At 47.9% G+C, this 20000-nt stretch overlaps 1 protein-coding gene across 1 annotated transcript in view; it reads left to right on the top strand.

Moving 5' to 3' along the window:
• LOC142574549 (solute carrier family 7 member 14-like) overlaps positions 1-20000 on the top strand; it is a 177876-nt gene that overhangs the window by 9062 nt on the left and 148814 nt on the right. The window contains exon 2 of the mRNA XM_075683603.1: positions 19426-19619. Within this exon, the coding sequence (XP_075539718.1) occupies positions 19426-19619 (194 nt within the window). The remainder of the gene's footprint in view (positions 1-19425; positions 19620-20000) is intronic.

Consider the following 20000-nt stretch of genomic DNA (forward strand, 5'->3'; position numbering starts at 1 on the left):
ACGTCGGGATTAACCCACTGATAAACACATGCGTCAGTTTCGCTGGTTAACCATCTGTACGGAGTGCCTGGGTGGTGATTTCTTTTCTTTAATTTTGCTTTAATTCACGAGTAAGCTCTCAAGCACAACATGAGTCAGTGGCAGAACCGGGAATTTCAAGGGAGCTGTCTCGCCGAAGAACTGTAGCGACTGTAGTCTTTAGGCGGTTGCTTTATCTATTTACTACAACGCTTCTGTCTTCCTTACTTTCATCCAGCGGCAACATGCGTACCGTGCAGAGCAAGAGATTTAGAAGTCTTGTAAATATTTGTGCATAGTGCGAGAGACAATTACGAGTTGCCATTTCTTGCATTCCAGTCTGAATGCGTGTGCTTTGGGAGAACACATGAGTCTATGTTCGAGTGGCGCTAATGAGCATAGCCGCGTTGCACAGGGGCTCTCTCCTTTCATAAGACAGCAGCCGCTGCTCCAGCAGAATGCGCCGCGTCCGGCAAAACGGTGCGCTCTTTTCACCTAAAACAGTGCAGTTAAGATGAAACAGGGAGGACAATCAGGCAACGAGTTTATCGAAGCTCATTACACGTAACTGATTCCTGATTTAATTCGCTGATACGTTCCTGACTCGCCCGCTGCCGCGCACTTACCAATGGCAGCAGCCAGTGATGAGACGGCCAGATATATTAGACCGCAGTTGCAAACCACTCCTATGTCTAAGGAAAGGCTTTGCCTCTTGAGTAGCTGACATCGTCTACAGCTTGCGGAAGCGCTGCACCGTACTAACGAGACAAAGTGTATAGGCTTGTATACATGCAATGTTCCAAAGCGCGCCCGTCGGCACTTTCGCCACTGGACTTGCTCGTAAGAAGAAAGCGCGGTGATCCTCGCGGCATAGCAGGCACCATTGTGTTTGTAGCATGCAACAGCGAATGTTGCGCACTTGGACCAAGCCAATTCGGCATTGTCCGCCTTCGGTAATTTGCTTCGTTTTATGTTTTGCTTCCTGCATCCGATTTCGAGCGGAGAGAAACCCGTGGCGCACTGGTAAGCGTTAGTCGACATCGTGCAACGATGCTGTGAGCGAGCCCGCGCATTTTGAAAAACCTTCGTTCTTTTCTGTTTTTCTTATTTTTTTTCCTGCCATTGCGCTCTATTGCGCCTACAGAGCCGCTAACGGTCAATGTATTTTTGATACAGGCCGTTCCAAGCGACGAAATGAAGCTGGCACTGGGTAACCACTGTCAATACCTGAATGATGAAGCGTCCCTAATAACAACTGAATTATATATATATATATATATATATATATATATATATATATATATATATATATATATATATATATATATATCTACGTTTCCTCAGGGCCTAGGTATTAAATTTAAAAACCTAGGAGGCTCGCACAGATGGGCTTGCGGTTAGATGCGCACCATTTTTACAGCGTAAGCTGTTATGGCCTCATTCCAATAGCGGTATCCGTTGGCCATGTTGTCCTCCGCCGCCGCCGATGACAGTCGCAGTTATGGCCGGGAATGAGAAAAAAAAAATACTCAGTTCCCGGCGGTATCAAACCCGGGCCCGCCGCGCTGGCGTCAGCTACTTTACCATTGTGCCACGCCAGCGCTTGGTAGCTTGCAGCGGAAACATGCCTGATAAACGCGTCCTAGCACGCGAGAAGGCACGCGATGTTACATGTTGGTCGCGTAGCGTCGATACGTGCGCACTTTGCATAACAGTTGCGCGTATTATTACACCAGGTAGCACGCCATGTAGCAGTTGCATAGGTGGCGGTGCAAGGTAGATAGTGAATAGAGAATGACGAAGAAAAAGAAGATTGCGGAAGTGTATACAAAAATGCTAGAATAAAAATATCGCAGCTTCGCCTGAGAGGCGAAGCGTCGATTGCGATAGAAAATTAGTGGACAGCTATACGAGGTAAGGATAGTAGTCTTACCGGCCACATAAACTTGTAAACATAGGCACACTAATTAAATTAACAAGTATGGTGTCACGTGCGCACAAGCAAAGATGAACACATCTGGCTCGACCACCGCGGAAACTAGCTGTCATCGCAATAGCGTGAGGAAACGCGGCAGTGGAAGCGAGCGAAGTGAAATTCGCGCTGTCTATCGCTTCAACTAAATGTGAGCGCCGAGAACACAGAGTACGCGCAAAACTACGAGGCGCCGACATACCTAAACTGCGCCCCCAACGCAGATCGCTGGTGGAGTGGAACGCCTCCCCTCACTCTCTGTCTCTCCTCATCGCGGTGCGTCGCGGGGAGGAGAGACAGAGACGCCGCGCGTCCATCCCACTTTCGTCACTCTCGCGCGGGCGCGATTGAGCCGCGATTGAGGCTCCAGTCGCACGCGTTCACTTGCACATATAATGTAGAGCGCGTGGCGACGGTGTTATTGCCCTTGGACTTTATACGGAAACTCAAAGCAACGGCGACGGCAGAAATACGCCTAGAGTGTTGATATAACTTTTATGGCAATTAAACATGTATACCACACCTGATTCAATCAAGCAGGCTAAGTCACTGTTTGTAACTATCCAGGTTCAAAGGGAATGCAATAAATCATCATTAGCATCGTATGTGCCATTTGTCACGCGCTGTGACATGCGCGCCGCGTACCGTCGATACGTGCAAACTTTGCATTGCAGTTGCGTTGTAATCCACCAGGGGTCCCCGAAGCCCCTTAAGCTTCGTAAAGTAGTGCCCTGCTTTGAAGAATGCCGCCTCTTCCTCGCGCGCTCTGGTCGAGCCCGACGCCGCGTCGCTATTGGCCTAATAGCATCACGTGAGCCCTCGCGCCGTGCATCAGCGCCACTTTTGCTCGAGAAGCGTCTACGGAGTGGCGGGGAGCGCATGTTGGCGTCGTTGCTACGCTCGAGCAGTGCAGGCGGCGCCACGGTCGAGGAGGAAACGTGAAAGAGGAGAGAAACGAGGAGGAGTGAAGGCGGAGGAGGAGAGTGTCGCCATTTTACGAAGTTTAAGGGGTTTTAGGTGTCCCGACATGTAGCAGCTGTATGTAGCGGTTGCATGTTGCATGTAGCTGGACCTAGTTAACTTAAACAGGCTAGGCGACTGTTTTTCACCACCCAGTTTCAAAGAAGATTCCAATAAATCATCATCATCATCCCCAACAGCATCGTGTCGTGCCATGGGTCAACAGATGTGATATGTGCATCGCGTAGTCTGGATACCTATGTTCACTCTTCGGTGCACGTCATGGCGCCTCCTCACAAGGTATACGAACCGTTGTTGGAGAAACGTATCGCAGAGCTGCGCGTGCGGCTGCAGCCAGGCAGCGTCGGGCTCAGTAGACCGCTGTGGAGAGTGCAGCGCAAGCCGCATCTCGCCCTCGACGCCGGGCGGACAGTTCAGACAGCTCTCGTGAAAAAAGACGCGAAGACCCTGCTGTGCGTAGCGCCGAAAACGGAGCTCCTATGGAGTCGCTCCTCCAGCATACGCTGTGGCTGTGCTGCATGTGCCGCACAGGTCTATGACTTTTTTTTTTCTTTTTTAGACCTCGTCGTCTGCACAACGGAGAGAGTCTCTGGGGGGCCTGCTGCCTCTGGGTGGCGTCGAAAGCTCCTATTTACATCCATGTCGTGCAAAAAAAGAAGGCATTAGCGACGGTCAGCCGTTGCGATTATCCCGTCTGGAATGTGTCGATATCACGAGCGTCTTCGTGAGCAAGGACGATATTATGGTTGAAAGGAGGCTGAAGCAATGCGCTCGGGCAGCAAATTGGATGCCCAGACCAGGTAACTGGTTAAGCAGTGCACCTTAAATACTGCGTAGTCGATTCATGCAAAGGCAGTAAAAATGGCACAAACGCGGAGACCGCAAAAAAGATAGGACAAGCTGAGTTCCATATTTTGTTATAAGAAGATAGGTACCCGAGGGGATGGGAAAGCTCGGCCAGTGTTGGTATAGACTATTTCATGCATTGTGATGGAAATTAAGTGATCCGCGAATATTGCGCATGCGCAATCGGCCCCTAGGAAAGGTGATGAAATGTGAGAAAGACGGTAGTAGAGTCCCGGATGAGCCATTCTCCCGAAGAAGAGCTTATTTCGGCACTGACGATGACAACGACGTTCACATTAGCGTGCGGCTCAACACCTGTGGAGTGTCGCCATCACCGGTTGGCATCTTCGGCGCCTTTTTTCTTGTTTGCCTGTTGACCTTCTTTCGCTCGGTTTTGCCTAACAACTATAAAACAAGCTTTGGTAAGCATAAACAAGAACAAGTGAACATAAACATAAACAAGTTTAGTAAGGGCATGTTATATCTCGGTCTCAGTGTGTGCATTTGTTTGCGCTTCAACACCAGGATTTGATGCCGCACCTTGGTTTGTTATTGTTTATGTTGATTGAACTCGCGATAAAAGAAGGACGATGTGAAAAAGTTCAACTCACATACGTTTAGTCTTCAGGTAAAGTAGTACCCCTGTCAAGCGGGCAAGTTACGAGTACTTACACGGAGTGCATGCACTTCAGGACCTTGAGTGACACATTAGGCTACGCGGTGCTAAACGGTAAAACAGAGCGCACTCGCAGTTAAAAAAATAATGGCGACAGACTAAGAGCGCGTTCCTTGAAGATGTAGATTAAAAGAAAAAGAACTTTTGAAAATAGATAGCTTTATGTTGTATTATAGATAAAAGCAAACTTAGTCTGTATTTTCTCAACAAAAAACGAAAAAGATTTTTCTTTTTATATTTCAAGAGTTTTGCGAGTCAAATCGGGCCAAGACGAATGCCTAGCCAATCAAGAACAACATGGTGGAGTGCGACGAGGCGGCATTTGATCGTGCTTGAACGGAATATGAGTGAGTTCTGTTCTGATTATTTCGTTAAAATATGTTCAACAACTAAAATGAACTTATGTGTCCTTTTTTATGTGTTACATTTTGTACCATTTGAATCGTTGGTGGCGTGGCTACGCACTCGGCCAGAAAAGTGCGTTTCGTGAACTCACTCCGACCAGATTGCACTCTTCTGCAAGGGACACTCCAATTGCGACCTTTAGACTTGGCAAAGTGCATTCAAACCGAGTGACACTCTCCGTAAGTGCACTTAACTTGCCCGCTTGACAGGGTTATAGGAGTCCTATAGGTGCGGCGTTTAACCTGGTGCCCTATTTGTGTTTATCGCCTCGTTCGCGTTGACCTAATACTTCCCTACGCATTAGACTCCAACTACAGCCGAGCAATAGGACCTATGCAACGCTTGTTATTCGCAGCGACCGTATAGTACGATTAAAGTTGCCCTATTCATATAGAAGGGTAGCGTTTTATGCTTAGCGCTTTCACCCGTCGGCCTGTTCTGCCAAATGGCAACGGGCGCGCAGTTTCAAGCTTCCATAGCCGCCGCCGTCGCTGGACGCCTCAGCGAAATCTACCTGCATCGTCCGTCGAGCCAGTACACATATGAGAGGGATTATAAGGGATAGGGGAGTACGAGACGGTGCGTTCGCGCTCGCTTCTATACCGAGTCGAGCGGCGCGCTAAGTCGACGGGAGGCGCGCTGCCCGGGTGCCCCTAAGGGTGTGATTTAAATCAACGCAAGATCGCGTTCGGAGTTTGCAGTTTCGAGAAAGGGCCGCTAGAGCTGCTTGCGAAACGGCGCGTGCACGGTGGCGACGGCTTCGCGTCAAAGCGACCTGCTCACCCCCCATAATGTGCCTACAACTTCTCGACGCTGTGCGCCGCGTTGTGTGCGGCAATGTTTGCGAACTACCTGTACCTGTACCTGTGCGCGTTGCCAAGGGTGCGAGACGAGCTTATCGCCTCGCCTCATTAGCCGCACCTGAATGGCGAAAGAGCTAGAAGGGAGGGAGTCCTGAGTGAACTCAAAGTATAAATGGAAGGGTGAAAAAAGAAAATGAATGAAAAGATCAGAAGTTGAAGCGCTTAACATGAGGAAAACTATGGAGTGGAAAGCGGTAATGGGGCTAAAAGTGCGTATGTGTGTGCAAAACGTTCGCGCATTTCCCTTGGTGCCCGAGTCTAGCGCGCCGACCAAGCGTTACGATGACTGGCGATCGAGGTAGCCGCGCGATTCCATTGAGTAGGCTTTGCAGATAGATAGATAGATAGATAGATAGATAGATAGATAGATAGATAGATAGATAGATAGATAGATAGATAGATAGATAGATAGATAGATAGATAGATAGATAGATAGATAGATAGATAGATAGATAGATAGATAGTCAAAACTTTTTCTTGTAAAACTTTACTTTACCTATTACTTTGTTTACTGGGTAATGCACATTGTAATTACTTTTTTTTTCGTAACCGATTGCATGTAAGCGCTTACCTTATTGACGAGACAAGCTGTAACAGGCGACGCTGCTTTGAGAACCTGAGTTTGGCGACAACTATATGTATACAGTAGAAAGCCCGAGACCCACAATGCAGCAGCCTGGCGAATGCGCATGTTCAGACACGTAAACCTGGGGGCTCAGTATTTGCTTCATCATTGAAACGGGTGCTGGAATTATTAGTACTATTTGATTTGAAAAGATGTATACACTTGACAGGAAAGGGCAAGTCAGGAGCAGATTGGCAACTGCCACTGCAAGGGGCACAACGTCTGCCTGCTCTTCGGAAAGGAGGAGACAGAAGCATAGAAATGGAATAGAGGAACAAGGGGAGGAAAGTGTAGAGAAAGAGCAAGATCACAAATCTTAAAGAATATATAAAGCAGGACACACACAGTGCAGGTCACGCACACTACGACCGGTCAGTGCAGGTCACACAACTAAGGAACGTTAAGATAGAAAAAATAGTGTCTGTGGCCTTGTCATTTGAAAATCCAAATAAGCTACAAGCGTGAACCTAAGTTAGTTACATCTAGAGAAGGGGAGCGTAGTGAGCCTGATCGCATCGAGACGCACAACCAGTGGGTACAAACATTCGCCGAGCGTCGTTCACTGCAGGCCAAGGTGATAGTCCCTCAGTAGTGACGCGGCGCTCCTTGCGGAACGCTCCAATATCAGATGCTAAAGTGGCTCGCAGAAACCGCAAGACGTACACGAAGGACTGGCCACACGTCCTTGTCGGTGTTAACGTTCGCACACGTTCACACAGCCGACCCTTAGCTTAATAATAATAATATTTGGGGTTTTACGTGCCAAAACCACTTTCTGATTATGAGGCACGCCGTAGTGGAGGACTCCGGAAATTTTGACCACCTGGGGTTCTTTAACGTGCACCTAAATCTAAGCACACGGGTGTTTTCGCACTTCGCCCCCATCTAAATGCGGCCGCCGTGGCCGGGATTCGATCCCGCGACCTCGTGCTCAGCAGCCCAACACCATAGCCACTGAGCAACCTCGGCGGGTGACCCTTAGCTTGGGCAGTTCTGCTCTATAGCGTGACGAGGCAAGCCTCGACTGCGAACACACCGCGCGAACATTCCGTTTGCGACGCGCTCGTCTGGATGCTACTCAAGTAGGTGGCGATGAATTTGCAGATGAGCGTGATCGCGTGTCAATAGCGAAGATCGCTTAAGACATTAGTGCTAGGAAATCGCGTACGAATAACATTTTCTTTTTCCAGATTTTCCTTGGCCCAACCCAGAGCATCTTGTTCCAGTGCCAGAAACAATGAAGCATCGCGCTTCTTAGACGATCCGAATGCTGAGAAATCACAATCTTGTGAGCAAGACTCGTCTACGTTACAACACTGTCCTATCGTCCTACCGCGCTAATCGAGAGAATGAGCTAACCTCCAACTGTTCAACTACCCAGCCCAAATTAGCACTCTTATTCAACTATAGGGCTATCGTCTTGGTGATTCTGTGTAGCTTGGCACAACGGTAGTAAAAATGCCACTGCAATTAGGTGGCGAAATTCAGTTGTTCAGCCTGCTAGCTGAATGGACGGCCAACGTAAACACGATCATGTGAATAAAAAGTTCATGACACGTACCGCCTGCTCCGATAGAAGCGCGAGCAAGAAAAAAAAAAATAAAACTGACCACAACACCTGTTACGCATCACTATGTGAGAGTGCGACACTCCATCGTTCCGTATAGACGGTGTCTACGAGCATGGTTTAGTCCCAGACGTACGTTTTTCAGCCTAAATTAGGTCACGGTTACAAATTCGGCCGATCATGGAAGTGCGACAAGACACTCTAATTGTTTTAGAGTAGCAAATCTGAGGTCTTTCTTCCGGTTAACTTCATTGCCTTTGCAGTCTCATTTTCTCTCTCTCTCTCTCTGTAGTCATGTTCATCTTCTTCGCATTTGAAATTATGCTGATAGTTAGCTTGCTTGATAGTAAAGCTTTTGCAGCGGCTCTGCTCATATTTAACTAGCGTTCCTGTTTCCATGATGCCATGTTTATTTAACCAATGTTCCTAAGCTCATCCTTTTTCTTTTTTTTTCACATTGGAAATGTGTACTGTTATTTCTTTCGTATTACTTTTTTTCGTTTCTTTCTTTGTTTTGCTATACACACTGATTAGTATGTAATGCTATATACGTGGTATTTTTGCGATGGCATTAGTGAATTTAGGGGCATTAGTGGCAGATAGCAGAATCCTAATCCTTGAGCTGGACTGCTCAGACGTTATTTTCATTAAGAAATCGAAGTGCTTAATCAACTGATTTACAAGAGTCCACTCATTAAGTTTTTTTAGATAATTACCTTATGACACATATTGCGATTTACAAATTGTAGGCGGGAAGTTCGCAAGGCGGATTCAGTTAGAAGGAATTCCCAGAGTGACACCCGTTTCGAGAGATTAGTTCCAGAGCCTTGCGAATAAATACATTGGTGGTCCAGTTACTTTTGAGCTTCAATACATAAAGCGGCGTTTTGTTTAAAAAGTAAGTGTGATGACAATGCATTTTTACCCAAAGTTTGATAGCGCATATCTCGAAAAATGATGTCATCCACAGTATTCGTTTTGAACGGATATGCCTTGCGATCTCATCAGCTACACTTTGTAACTTGCAATATGCGCCACAGCGTAATTAGTTAAACACTTAATTGGCTAATTTTATATAATTAGTCCATTACGTATTTCGATTTCTCGTGCAAGTAGTGCCCGTCTTTTCGCATAGAACAGCTCGAGAACTCGAAATTTTGATATCTGGCGCAGGCGATATTTAAAAAAAAAAACATTACTCGAAAGTCTTCGTAAAAACACCTAGTATAGCCTCTTCGCTTTCCTGCGTGCGTAACACTCTCCGCCTTGGCCACCCCCACGCCACCTCACGGAGCCTACGTGTAACGGAGTAAACAAACAGCGCATACTCTCGGCGTATTCGACTAGGACAAAAGTTTCTCGTGACGTTCTTGAATGCGGCCACGTCATGCGCGTTTCTTTTTGCCGTCATGCGCGTTTCTTTCTGGGGCGCGCGCCCGCGCCCCAGAAAGCACATATGTCAAAGGGCGAAAAGAAGAAGCGTCCATTTGCTGGAATGAACCCGCTGAGCGTGTCGCCCGTCGTCGTTATTATATAGCCTGACGTCTCTGTCCCGCTTTACCCCTCCCCCACTCCCCTCCCCCCAAAGTATGAATAAAGGATTGAGCGAGACAGCCCACGGATAGCAAGAGGCCGCGCGGCGCTAATGAGCACATGCCTCTGCCGACGCCACTACCGGCATGCACATACCACACACATCATGGGCTCGGAGACACCTCGCCCATGCGACGCGACAGCCAGCTCTGCCCCCCCTGTCACCTAATCAGGCCAAGTGTGCGTCACCGCTCTTGCTACTGCGCTGCGTGGCGCCTCGCTTGTGCAGCCCCAGTGTGACGCTGCCGTCTCTGCACCTGCTACCGCGTTTATTCGCGTGCAAGCGGGCCACGGACGCTCACGTTGGCTCGGCTAAGTTTGGACGCACGTGCGTAAGGCAACGAGGGAAGTTGTTGGAACAAAGCCTCCCCCCCCCCCCCCCACACACACACGCAATTAACCGCCTTTTATGTGAGAAAACAAGCAACTTTCAAGGAGTGTGTCCGTCTTTCAATATTACAGTCCACGGGATGAAGCTCGCAGTTCACTCTCACGAAGAGTACTAGCGAGCAAGCTTTACAACTAATCGTCGTCTAGAGTTAGAGAGAGAGAGAGAGAGAGAGAGAGAGAGAGAGAGAAAAAAGAAGAAGAGAACGCAAGGTTGATAGCCAGACAAGCGCCTGGTTGGCTATCCTCTGTACGCTGCAGGGAGGAGAATAGAGGAATAAGAAGGAGAGAAAAAGGCAGTGAATGTGTGCACGCGTACTCACAGAACCATGCAGTCAAAGAGGCGCGCACATGCGAGTCATTTATAGAAGTGCACAAACGTTCCTTCAACGCCTTCTGGGCTAACGAGTGCTTGGGACGGTGTAACAGTATCGTCCGAACGGACCGTCTCTGTGCGCTGGCGACTGATTGACTTTGCAGATTACATTGAGGACCGGGCCCAATGGGTGGGCGATGTTCCCGCCGTTGCCCGCAGACATCGCGCGGAGCAGTGTCAGACATTCCAATTAGTGTTGCGTAAACGTTTACGAAGACAACCGCAACCGACGTAGAAGTCACTCTTCAAGTCGGTATATTCGGGGTGGGTGCTAGGGTTACGTCGAGGTATTTAGTTCGTGTAGAGCCTTATATGCTAGTTATTCCACTTTGCCAGACGAGACTGTGCGCCAGGGGGCGAAGCCATCTTGCAGCGTGCTTCCTATAGAGAGCTTCCCCCCCCCTCTCCCCGCCCCTTGTCGGTGCAATCATTTCCAACGAACTTCAACGGCCAGACGACCATCGAAGATAACTTTGGCTTCTTGTTTATCCTACATAATGGAGAATTTGCACCCCCATCTCTCTCTCTCTCTCTCTCTCTCTAGACACGCCAACTGGTCGTGAGCTCGTGAATTTAGAAGCTAACCATGGGCTATCAAAGACTGATGCTTAAATCTGTGCTGGAGAGGTGCATTTGGAAGAGGAGGAATTCTGTTTAAGAAAAAAAAAAAGAAGAAAGATGCGGTGACCTTCTTTCTACCTCGGACTCGCCTAACTGTCTTCGCTCAGTGACGACATCTTGGTTCTCTGTTAACCTCGGATCAATAAGTGAGGAAGGAGAAAGGTCAGTCTATACATATATTCGCATAACCACGGCACAACGAGCTGTGTTCGGGGTCTCGGGCGTCACGAACATGACCGACGAGCTGCCGCGGCACCGTCACGCCACGTCATGCTAGTGCGCGCTTCGGGAGCGCCGACGAAACCGGGGTTCGCGGTGCTGCGCCGTAGGCCGCGACCTCGTCATTACCCATCCCGCGGACAGGAGCGCAGCGCATTTTGTATGACGTTAGAGCTCGCCGACGCCCACCACGTTCCTAGCAGCCTCGTTTCTTTCTTTTTTTTTTTATGTGGCATTTACGGCGGTGCTTGGCCTGCTGCTGGAGGCAGGCATGCACTGTACACGAACGCTACCTGTACAGTGCCGCGAAATTACCTTACCGATGAAACCCGCCTGCTCTGTGTAGTACTTTGCTTAATTTCGACTTGGAGACGACTAGACCGGGAAATATTCGTGTGCCTCGCGTTTTTACGGCGCGAGCCAATAATGCCCTAAGAAACGGAGTTTCGGTGCTGTGTGCCTGGGAGCGTAGCGCTCACAGTGCAGAATTTTGATTCCTAGCGAGATTAAAGTGAAAAAGAAAACATAATGAGAATCGATTTGGCACAGAGAGCCGATAACACGAATTCGAGATTTGAAAAATTTCAAAGGTCGCGGAGTAATTCCCGCAATAACGATTTGTCAAGCACCCGCTTTCGGCGTTCCTCTCGTAAGAAGCATCTCTTCCCTGGCTTGGATTAGTCAGCCAGCGGAGTGTCTTCGTCGCGCCGTCATCGCGGTCGGTTTTCGTATACACTGTGAAATAATTTACACCCTTAAAACTCAAAAAGGGTGTAAATGTATCTATAACCCACACCCTTAGAGTGTGATTTATGTACTTGACACTCTAATGGCGTGAGTTATAGACACGTTTACACCCTTTCTCACATTTAAGGGTGTCAAATATTTTACAGTGTATAGGCGTTGTGATTGTGCCATTACCAAGCCGTCATCGTCGTGCCTTCACCCAGAAATAAATGTTGGCGTGGACCTTCGCTCGCGTTTGAATGTCCAGTCTCACAGGCGCAGCGGTCTCATCTCTTACTGTAAGCATGGCCTCCACTTCAGTGTCAGTATTATTCCTTTTAAGCGAATAAGAAATGATGATGATGATGATGATGATGATGATGATGATGATGATGATGATGATGATGATGATGATGATGATGATCAGCAGCCACGAGTGCTGGGCATATGATAGCAGATGCCGCAAAACACGGCTCGAATCTATAGGATACACGTATAACACACATCAAGTATGCCTGAAGGCAAGTCTTCGTCGCAATTGAAACGAGCTAGAAACCAGTTAGGTGTGTGTGTGTGTGTGCTTAGTTAGGCGTATGTGTGTGCGTGTGTGTCTAAAACTGGAGAGAGACAAGAGGACAAAACACTTTACCAGCTACACACAGCGATTGTAGGTGCCTTGTCCTAAGGGTACATAGCTCAGTTTTGCGGGCACCGAGAAACGGCTGCGTCGGAACTGTTTTCTTGCACGTTACAGCGTCTCAGTGACACATTTGAATTGGGCCACTTGACTGGGGGATTAAATAACGCAGCTAGAGTTCTCTTGGTAAAATAAGTAAAAGTAAGCGTATATTCCCCGTCATTTGTATCTGCAAATGTTCAAACGGCAATGTTGAATAAAACATGCCACAACAGTTGTAGTGCCATGCTGAGGTGGCTGCTTTTACTTCTAAAACGTACTTCGCAGTGCATACAGAGCAAAGCAATAGCGAAATTTTCGCTATAATCTGTCTGGCGTGAATTGCCGCGTTTAAACTTTTTTAATGAAAAAAGAAGCACTTCTCTCACCCCATCCTCCTCTCTATTTCGTGTTGGCCTGCTCTTTAAAATGCGTCGTCCTCGGGAGACTTAGCTCCATCTGGTATAGCGTCAGTGAACGCAGCATTTAATAGTCAGCCGCGCGCTCTTTCCTCCGGGGAGCCGGTTCTATGGCTGGCTGTTCACACCACAACTAACAGTGGCGGTGTCAAGTGGCGCGCTCGCGAGATCCCCGTGCAAAAAAAAAAAAAGAAACAAAAAATGTCATCCTTGACACCACGCACGCCTCATCTGTCAAGGGTGCCCAAAGCGGGCTTGTTGCTTTCGCGTGCTTGCCTTTAAGGGCGGTGATTATTTACGCGCGGCTCTACAGCAGCTGTGACCCTGACCGATGCAAAAGGGGGCATGCTTGCCATCTTTCTCGCTGTCGCCGCTTAACTTGTTTAAACGAACGCTAAGAAAAATAATAAATAAAGGCAGCGGTAAGCACGGGAACGAGGCGACGACGAGATCGTTGTACCGCTGTTTTTTTTTTTCTCTCTCTATTTGCTAACAACATGTATCAACAGCCCCAGCTCACCATCTTTGCGATTGATTTAAAGCTCTTTCAGAGAGCGAGTGCATGTAACGAGCATTCCGTTTCGTGCATCCGAGAACGTTTCCGCGCCTGGACGACAGATGCGGCGTTCTTTAAATAAAACTAAAGAGCCTTGGTGTTGTGCCGTGAAAGCAATGGTGACTAAACCCTTTAGATAAAAAAATAAGTGAATGGCCCTATTTCGCGAGGGTTTTTTTTCTTCTTTTTTCTTTCTTCGTTACTTTTTTTCTGTACGCATCGCACGCACATGTAGGGAGAACCAATGCGATGTATTTCGTTCCTTGCACGCACAATCATGAAAGCTTTTGCGGCATACGATTTTCGACGACAAGTGAAATGCTGTTGAAGCTATTGCATCATCGCTATAAACAAAATGCGGAGTGGACGCTTTCCCACGCCACCGCCACGCAGCTTATCTCAATTCCAGAAATAGCGATTGTAAGACCCGAGGAAAGTGACCTTTTTTCGCAACATTGCGTGCTCGGAAACTTTCGTGGTCCGCTGTACCCACATGTAATTTATACCTTGTGTTCGGTGATTACCGAATGCTTTAATATATTCCAACCGAACAAAATCAATTTACTGGCCCAGGTTAGCCCGGGGAGAAAGCTTAAGCACGTAATTAAGAACCGATCTGTTATAGTTGTCAATCAAGTCTATGGGAATTCCATATACGTTTTTTTTTTTCTATGAGCTTTAAATGGCGTCTATCTTGTGGGCTCTTGGCGTCACGCATTTGGTCGACAATGTTTAACGGCTTCTTAGGAAACAGCGCATTCTTAAGTCTTCGAAGCGCATTATGCCGAAAGAAACGGAGTTGTAAACGGCCTTCTTTTCTTGACAGACTACAGATTACACATGGCCGAAGTACAAATCTATACGAAGACGAGGAGAGCAGGATGCAAGAAATCCGTAAATAGTATACAGAATCTCTAAATTCATTTGATTAAGAGAGAGAGCTAATTGGGACCACGCAAATCTTTCGAGCGGTTCCAATTAGATATCGTCAATTCGTTAGAAGAGGGCTCGAGAACTCTGCTGTCGAGCACCTTGAACATGATTCTTTCCTGATCTGGCAGGCTTCATGCAATCAGTATGAGGGGTGTTCGGGGAGCATCGTCTTTTTTTTTTTTTCTGGCGATTTAAAACGTGTATAGCGGAGTCGTTTCGGAGGGATTGCACGTACGGGCAGCGTCATGGGTGCCAGATGGCTCAGAAGCTGCACGTGCTTGCATTATACCGTTCCGCATCCATGTGCCTGTCGTCCTGATCACTCGTCTCGCACTGCTATTTCAATGATGACGTATTAAACGACACGCGCGCGTACGATTTAGCTTTCTTATACTCTGCCGAAAGGCGGCGCTGTGGATAGAGCTATCGCCGTGCAACTATCGCCGCATCGTACGGAGACGTACAAAAGCAAAGTTCGAAACAGGGGGTCAGAAAATGTGGTTGTGGGAGTTCATAGCGGCTTTTTATCTCTCTTTCTTTTTTAACATGGATAGGACATTAGGCGGTATAATAGCAAGAGATTGGTGGCGCGACCCACCACCTCGTTCCAAAGGGGACGCTCACAACATCCATCCATCCGTCGCCGGCAACTCTCCGCAAAGCTACACTAATTCGCTTGCAGCCAGTAACCTCCGCTTCCTCCAGACGGAAGCGCAACAAAGAAAGCACACTATAAAAATTTCGGTCGTCGAAAAAAGAAATTAAACTCCGGGGTTTAGCGTGCCGAAACCGCGGCATGGTTAGGAGGCGCACGCAGTAGTGGCAGCTCCGGAGAAAAAAAAAAAAATGACCATTGGCAGTTTTGTTAAGGTACACCTAAACCTAAACAGACGAGTGGTTTTTTTTTCTCTTTGTTTTGTATTTCGCCCCCTCCGAAATGCGGCGTCCGTGGACGGAATTGTACCCGCAACCTCCAGCTCAGCAGCGGAACGCCATGAAGCCGCTTATCTACCACGGTGGTTCTCTTTGTCGTTCCCACGTCGCATTTCTATACTCTCTGGCCTAAGCACGCGAATCCAGCGATGACAGGAAATTGAGAGCCGTCGGAACCAAAATGAAGACGAATGGATGGCTTCGTGAAATATCGCGTTTCTCGCTTTTCGGTAACGCACCCTACGGGTCGAGCGACGAATCTTTCTGTAGAACCACGAATGCTGTCGATGCTTTGTGCAACATGTGAGTCTGCTGTATAAAAAAGGGAGCTTCCGTTTTAATAAAAAAAAGTAAAAGGGACGTTTTGGTCTCTCTTCTTTTATTCATATTTTTTTTTCACACAGAACTACTCAATATAGCGGCAAAACTGTTCAATAATTTGACAAAATTGGAAATGACTGCACCTTCAAAGCCCCCTTATACAGCATCAATTCTTTCCTGCTTTTCTGTGCACTCGTAATTCAAAACGACGCTGTCGGTACATCTCCAGTCTGAAGTTTAATGAGACTGACTCTCATTAACGACTTACTTCTCTGTTACACATCCTCGTCCTGCTTCCGTAGTGGGCCTTTCTCTATCTTTTTCAATCTCCCTTTATACGCGCTATTCCGTAAAATCATTTCGACTCTATACTCTCATATGTGAAACACCAACGATAATAGTCTTTCTTTCAACCCCCCCCCCCCCCTACTCCCGCCTTCCTCTCTGAACTTATTAGAACCAACTCATCCATTCGAAAATCTCTGGCGAGACGAATCGCACAGACACCGTATGGAGCGAGTTCGTTCTTTTTCTCCAGCGGCCGCTGTTTCGTATCTCGCGTCTCATTTCGCAAGCGACAAATTACGCTTCGCCTTTCATCTCTTTCTTGCGCGCGGACGCCGATTTCCCGAAACTGTTTCTCTTCCGGTCGGAGCTATTTGTATTCTCGGCGCGAAATACCCGGATGTCATAAGGCTCCTCCGAAATTGACAAACAGACGGCACCGCTCGCGGCGTGCAGGTTTCGTATTTGCAAACCGAGTAGGTGTATGGCATGTTTCGAAGGACTTCTAAAGTCACTTTTTGCCCCTCATCAGAAACGCGTCATTAATTCACGTTCTTTAGTACCTGCCATTTTCATCGCTTTTATAATTTAAGCAGGAACAATATCGTAACTGATGGCGACCGCTGTATCATGCTCTTACGGCGCCGCTATTTTACATCTCGGCTATTAATGTCTTCTCAGTATAACCCGCATACGTAGTGTGTGGGGGCAGGATTAGCTTTGATGCTTTCGAAGTGCTGCACGCGTTAATGACTCCATGTATATGAAAAAATAAAGCTTGTACCTCCGGGTTCGTCGATGTTTCCAGAATAACAACCTTTTTTTATTCTCCTTATAAAAGATAATTTTTTTTTCGAGCTTGGTGACATTTCGAGCCGCGTCGGATGCAGGGAAAGTAATCAAAACTGTGCATGTTATTGGCTGTTGAAAAATAATGGCTTTAATTAAAAGCTGGAGCAAGTTTGCCGAGCTGTCGGTCTTGCACGGCTCATTAGCTGTTGAGCGCATTACCACAGGTAATGGGAACGCCGGAAGCTCAGAAATGATAGAGCTGCCCACTACGTTTCATTACTGTCAAATATAATTTGGGGGAATTCAGAGTGCATGGTATATTCCCAGGTCTCTAATTAGCGATTCGCCTATTTCCCTGCTTATTTTTAAAGCTTCTGCTCGCGGCGAGCTGATCGCAGATATGGAGTATGGACACGCTACAACGAAAACAGTTGCTGAAAGCAAGAACATCGTGTAGGAATGCTGTTGCCATTGTTATGAAATATCATTCACAATGTTTTAGCCCTGAAAGCTGGCTTTGTCGCTTTTCTACAGCAAAGCTGTCAGCCTCCAGATGGTCCGGATTTTTCGTGTATACGCGTGCGCACTGCTCACACAAAAATGTGGGCCGATCCCGGAGACAGTGCAAAGAAGCGGGAAACGCACAGGGTTCTGCTTCTCCAAGAGGCGCCACATGACGTCTTCAGGTGACATCGTCACTTGACGAAGACGTGATCGCGTAACGAACGTTTCACGTTGTGACGTCATCAGATGCATTATCGGGCGACATCGTCACGTGGCAGTGCCGCTATTCTCGATATTTGAATTACAATCCTTAGCTATCATGTGTGCAGCTGGTGTGCAAGTCGTACTTTACGCATTTACTTAGTTCAATAACGGTCTCGCGCTTGGCGGCGGACCTAGGACAATGAGGATGTATGCGTGACGTAGGTGTGCGCATATTGCATATGTCCTTGATGCGTGGGCGCTCTGCCCGTTGCATTTGTCGCGCATTTGTCGCGACTGTGATTGACATTGTGACAAACGGTTTCCGGAAACAGTAACTCCACCTAGCGGCCGCGGCTAATCAGACAAACCTGAAACGGCAGCTCAACTATCATGTCACTCCCACCCATTCCCCTCCCTCCCAGCCTTTCGCGCCACGCAAGACGCCGCGTTCGCTCTCCGTTTTCTTCCTTCGCGCGTGCCAGATTGAGCCACAGCCGAAGGCTTCCCTCGCGTGCTTTCACTAGCACGTGCAGCATACGACGCGTGGCGAAGGTGTTATCGCCCTTGGGCTTCGTGTGGAACATCACGGCGACGGCGACGGCAAAAATGCGCCTAGAGTGTCCATATAACCGCTGTCGCAATAAAATTGCATTATTTTGATAGCGCCCTTGCGCTTGGCGGTGGGCCTAGGAGAGTGAGGAAGTATGCTGCACTTCTGCGCGCGTACAGGGGTGCGTTAAAAGTTTCCAGGCCACAGCTTGCGCGGACACGTTGACTGCGTGTCCACATGGCATGTCGTGTATCGGATTATTAGAGCTCCAAGGTTTTTGTGAAGAGGGTAAGGGACACCGTTTCTCACCACCCACAGCTTCCGAGTGCCAAAATTGCTCCAGACTCTCCGCACCTTGCTTGAGAACGAACGTTGTCGAAAACGCTGCGGCCTGGGAACTTTTGACCACCACTGCACATGCACACGTGATGTACGTCGCTTTTAGTGGTGGTGCTTGTCTAACGTCGGCGACAGCTTCGCTATACATCCACTTTCGCAGGGTGGAACGTTTTTTTTTTGTTTTTTTATTAGGTGCAATTAAATAGAAATGTAGGCTTATTGGAGCCAGCTATTTAAAGAGAGAATAAATCGAGTTTTCCCTTACACCTAAACCCCACACAAACATACAAAAACCTACGTGCACAAAAAATATAAGCGCAAACAATACAAAAAAAATGAATCTAACTAGAAGAGCCGTTACATACTCGCACGCGTTAGTTATAGAAAGCCATGCTTATATTGTGCAATAAAGAAAAACCTGTTATATACACACACACACATGAATGTCTCATTGGTCAAGTATTCCTAGAAGGAGACAATTAATTAGGTAGACTTCTCACAAATAGACGCATCAAATCAGCCTAATTACGTTCACCAGAGAATTCCGTATAGCTGTCAAAATCAAAGCGTTTCATATGAGTGCATAAATGAAACGTTTCTCTGATGTCCTCTTATACTTGCAGCGTCTTGCATCCATTGTTGTGTACTTGTCGTCGTGACGTTTGCTTTATTTTTATGCCGAGACACGTACTCATTATTTGCGATCATTACTTTGGACAATTACTAGCGCTCTTTCCTGCAAATTATTGTGTAACCTTTCGTCATCACTGTTGGTTATCTTAGGGGATGTGAGAAGAGCCAAGTCGCGCAACATCGGGTTTTCTTCCCTCTCCTCAGCCGTATGTCGTCAAAGTGGTATTGCTCATTCTTCTGTACCTGCATTTCTAGAATTAGGCTATAAATAAATAAACAAATAAATAAATAAGCATGTACTCGCTGCTGAGCCAGTGCCCTCTCTGGTGGCTGTCATCGAGTGTAAGGACGAGACGTTGATGAGCCGCCGAATGACAGCGCGGGCGAACTTCTCTTGCTGCGCAGGTCTGTGCTACTCGGAGCTGTCTACGCGGTTCCCGAAGGCCGGCTCGGCGTACGTGTACGTGTACGCGACGGCGGGCGAGCTGCTGGCCTTCCTGGTTGGCTGGGCGCTGGTGCTGGAGTACGCGCTCGCCGCGTGTCTGTCGGCAAAGGCCCTCAGCCGCCACCTGGCGGCCCTCTCGTTCAGCGCCATCAGGGTACGGCGCCCGTTCCTTGTCCTTCGTTTACGGTTTGGCTCGAAAATCGCTCTCGACCGACCGCGCTGGACACATTGGACGATCATCTCTCCTGTGACGGAAGGGAGAATCCTGTGGGAGGTTCTGGTCCCAACAGGCGATGAGCAAAACGAGAACGAGGTGCGCGGAAGCAGGAGCCAACGTTTCGACAAGTGGACTTGTCTCCCGCTTTCACCCAGTTCTCGTTTTGCTCATCGTCTTGAATTTCTATCTCCCGACTTCCCCCTGTCTTCCCTGGTTCCAACAAAGTTCGACACAGAAAGCTTTACACGCGTCGCTTCGACACTTAAAAAAGACTTGTGAACTCTGTGACGGGTTTTTAAAAGTTGTGGCACGTTACAT

The sequence above is a fragment of the Dermacentor variabilis genome, chromosome 3 (assembly GCF_050947875.1).
Source record: "Dermacentor variabilis isolate Ectoservices chromosome 3, ASM5094787v1, whole genome shotgun sequence".
In the NCBI taxonomy this organism is placed as follows: Eukaryota; Metazoa; Arthropoda; class Arachnida; order Ixodida; family Ixodidae; genus Dermacentor; species Dermacentor variabilis.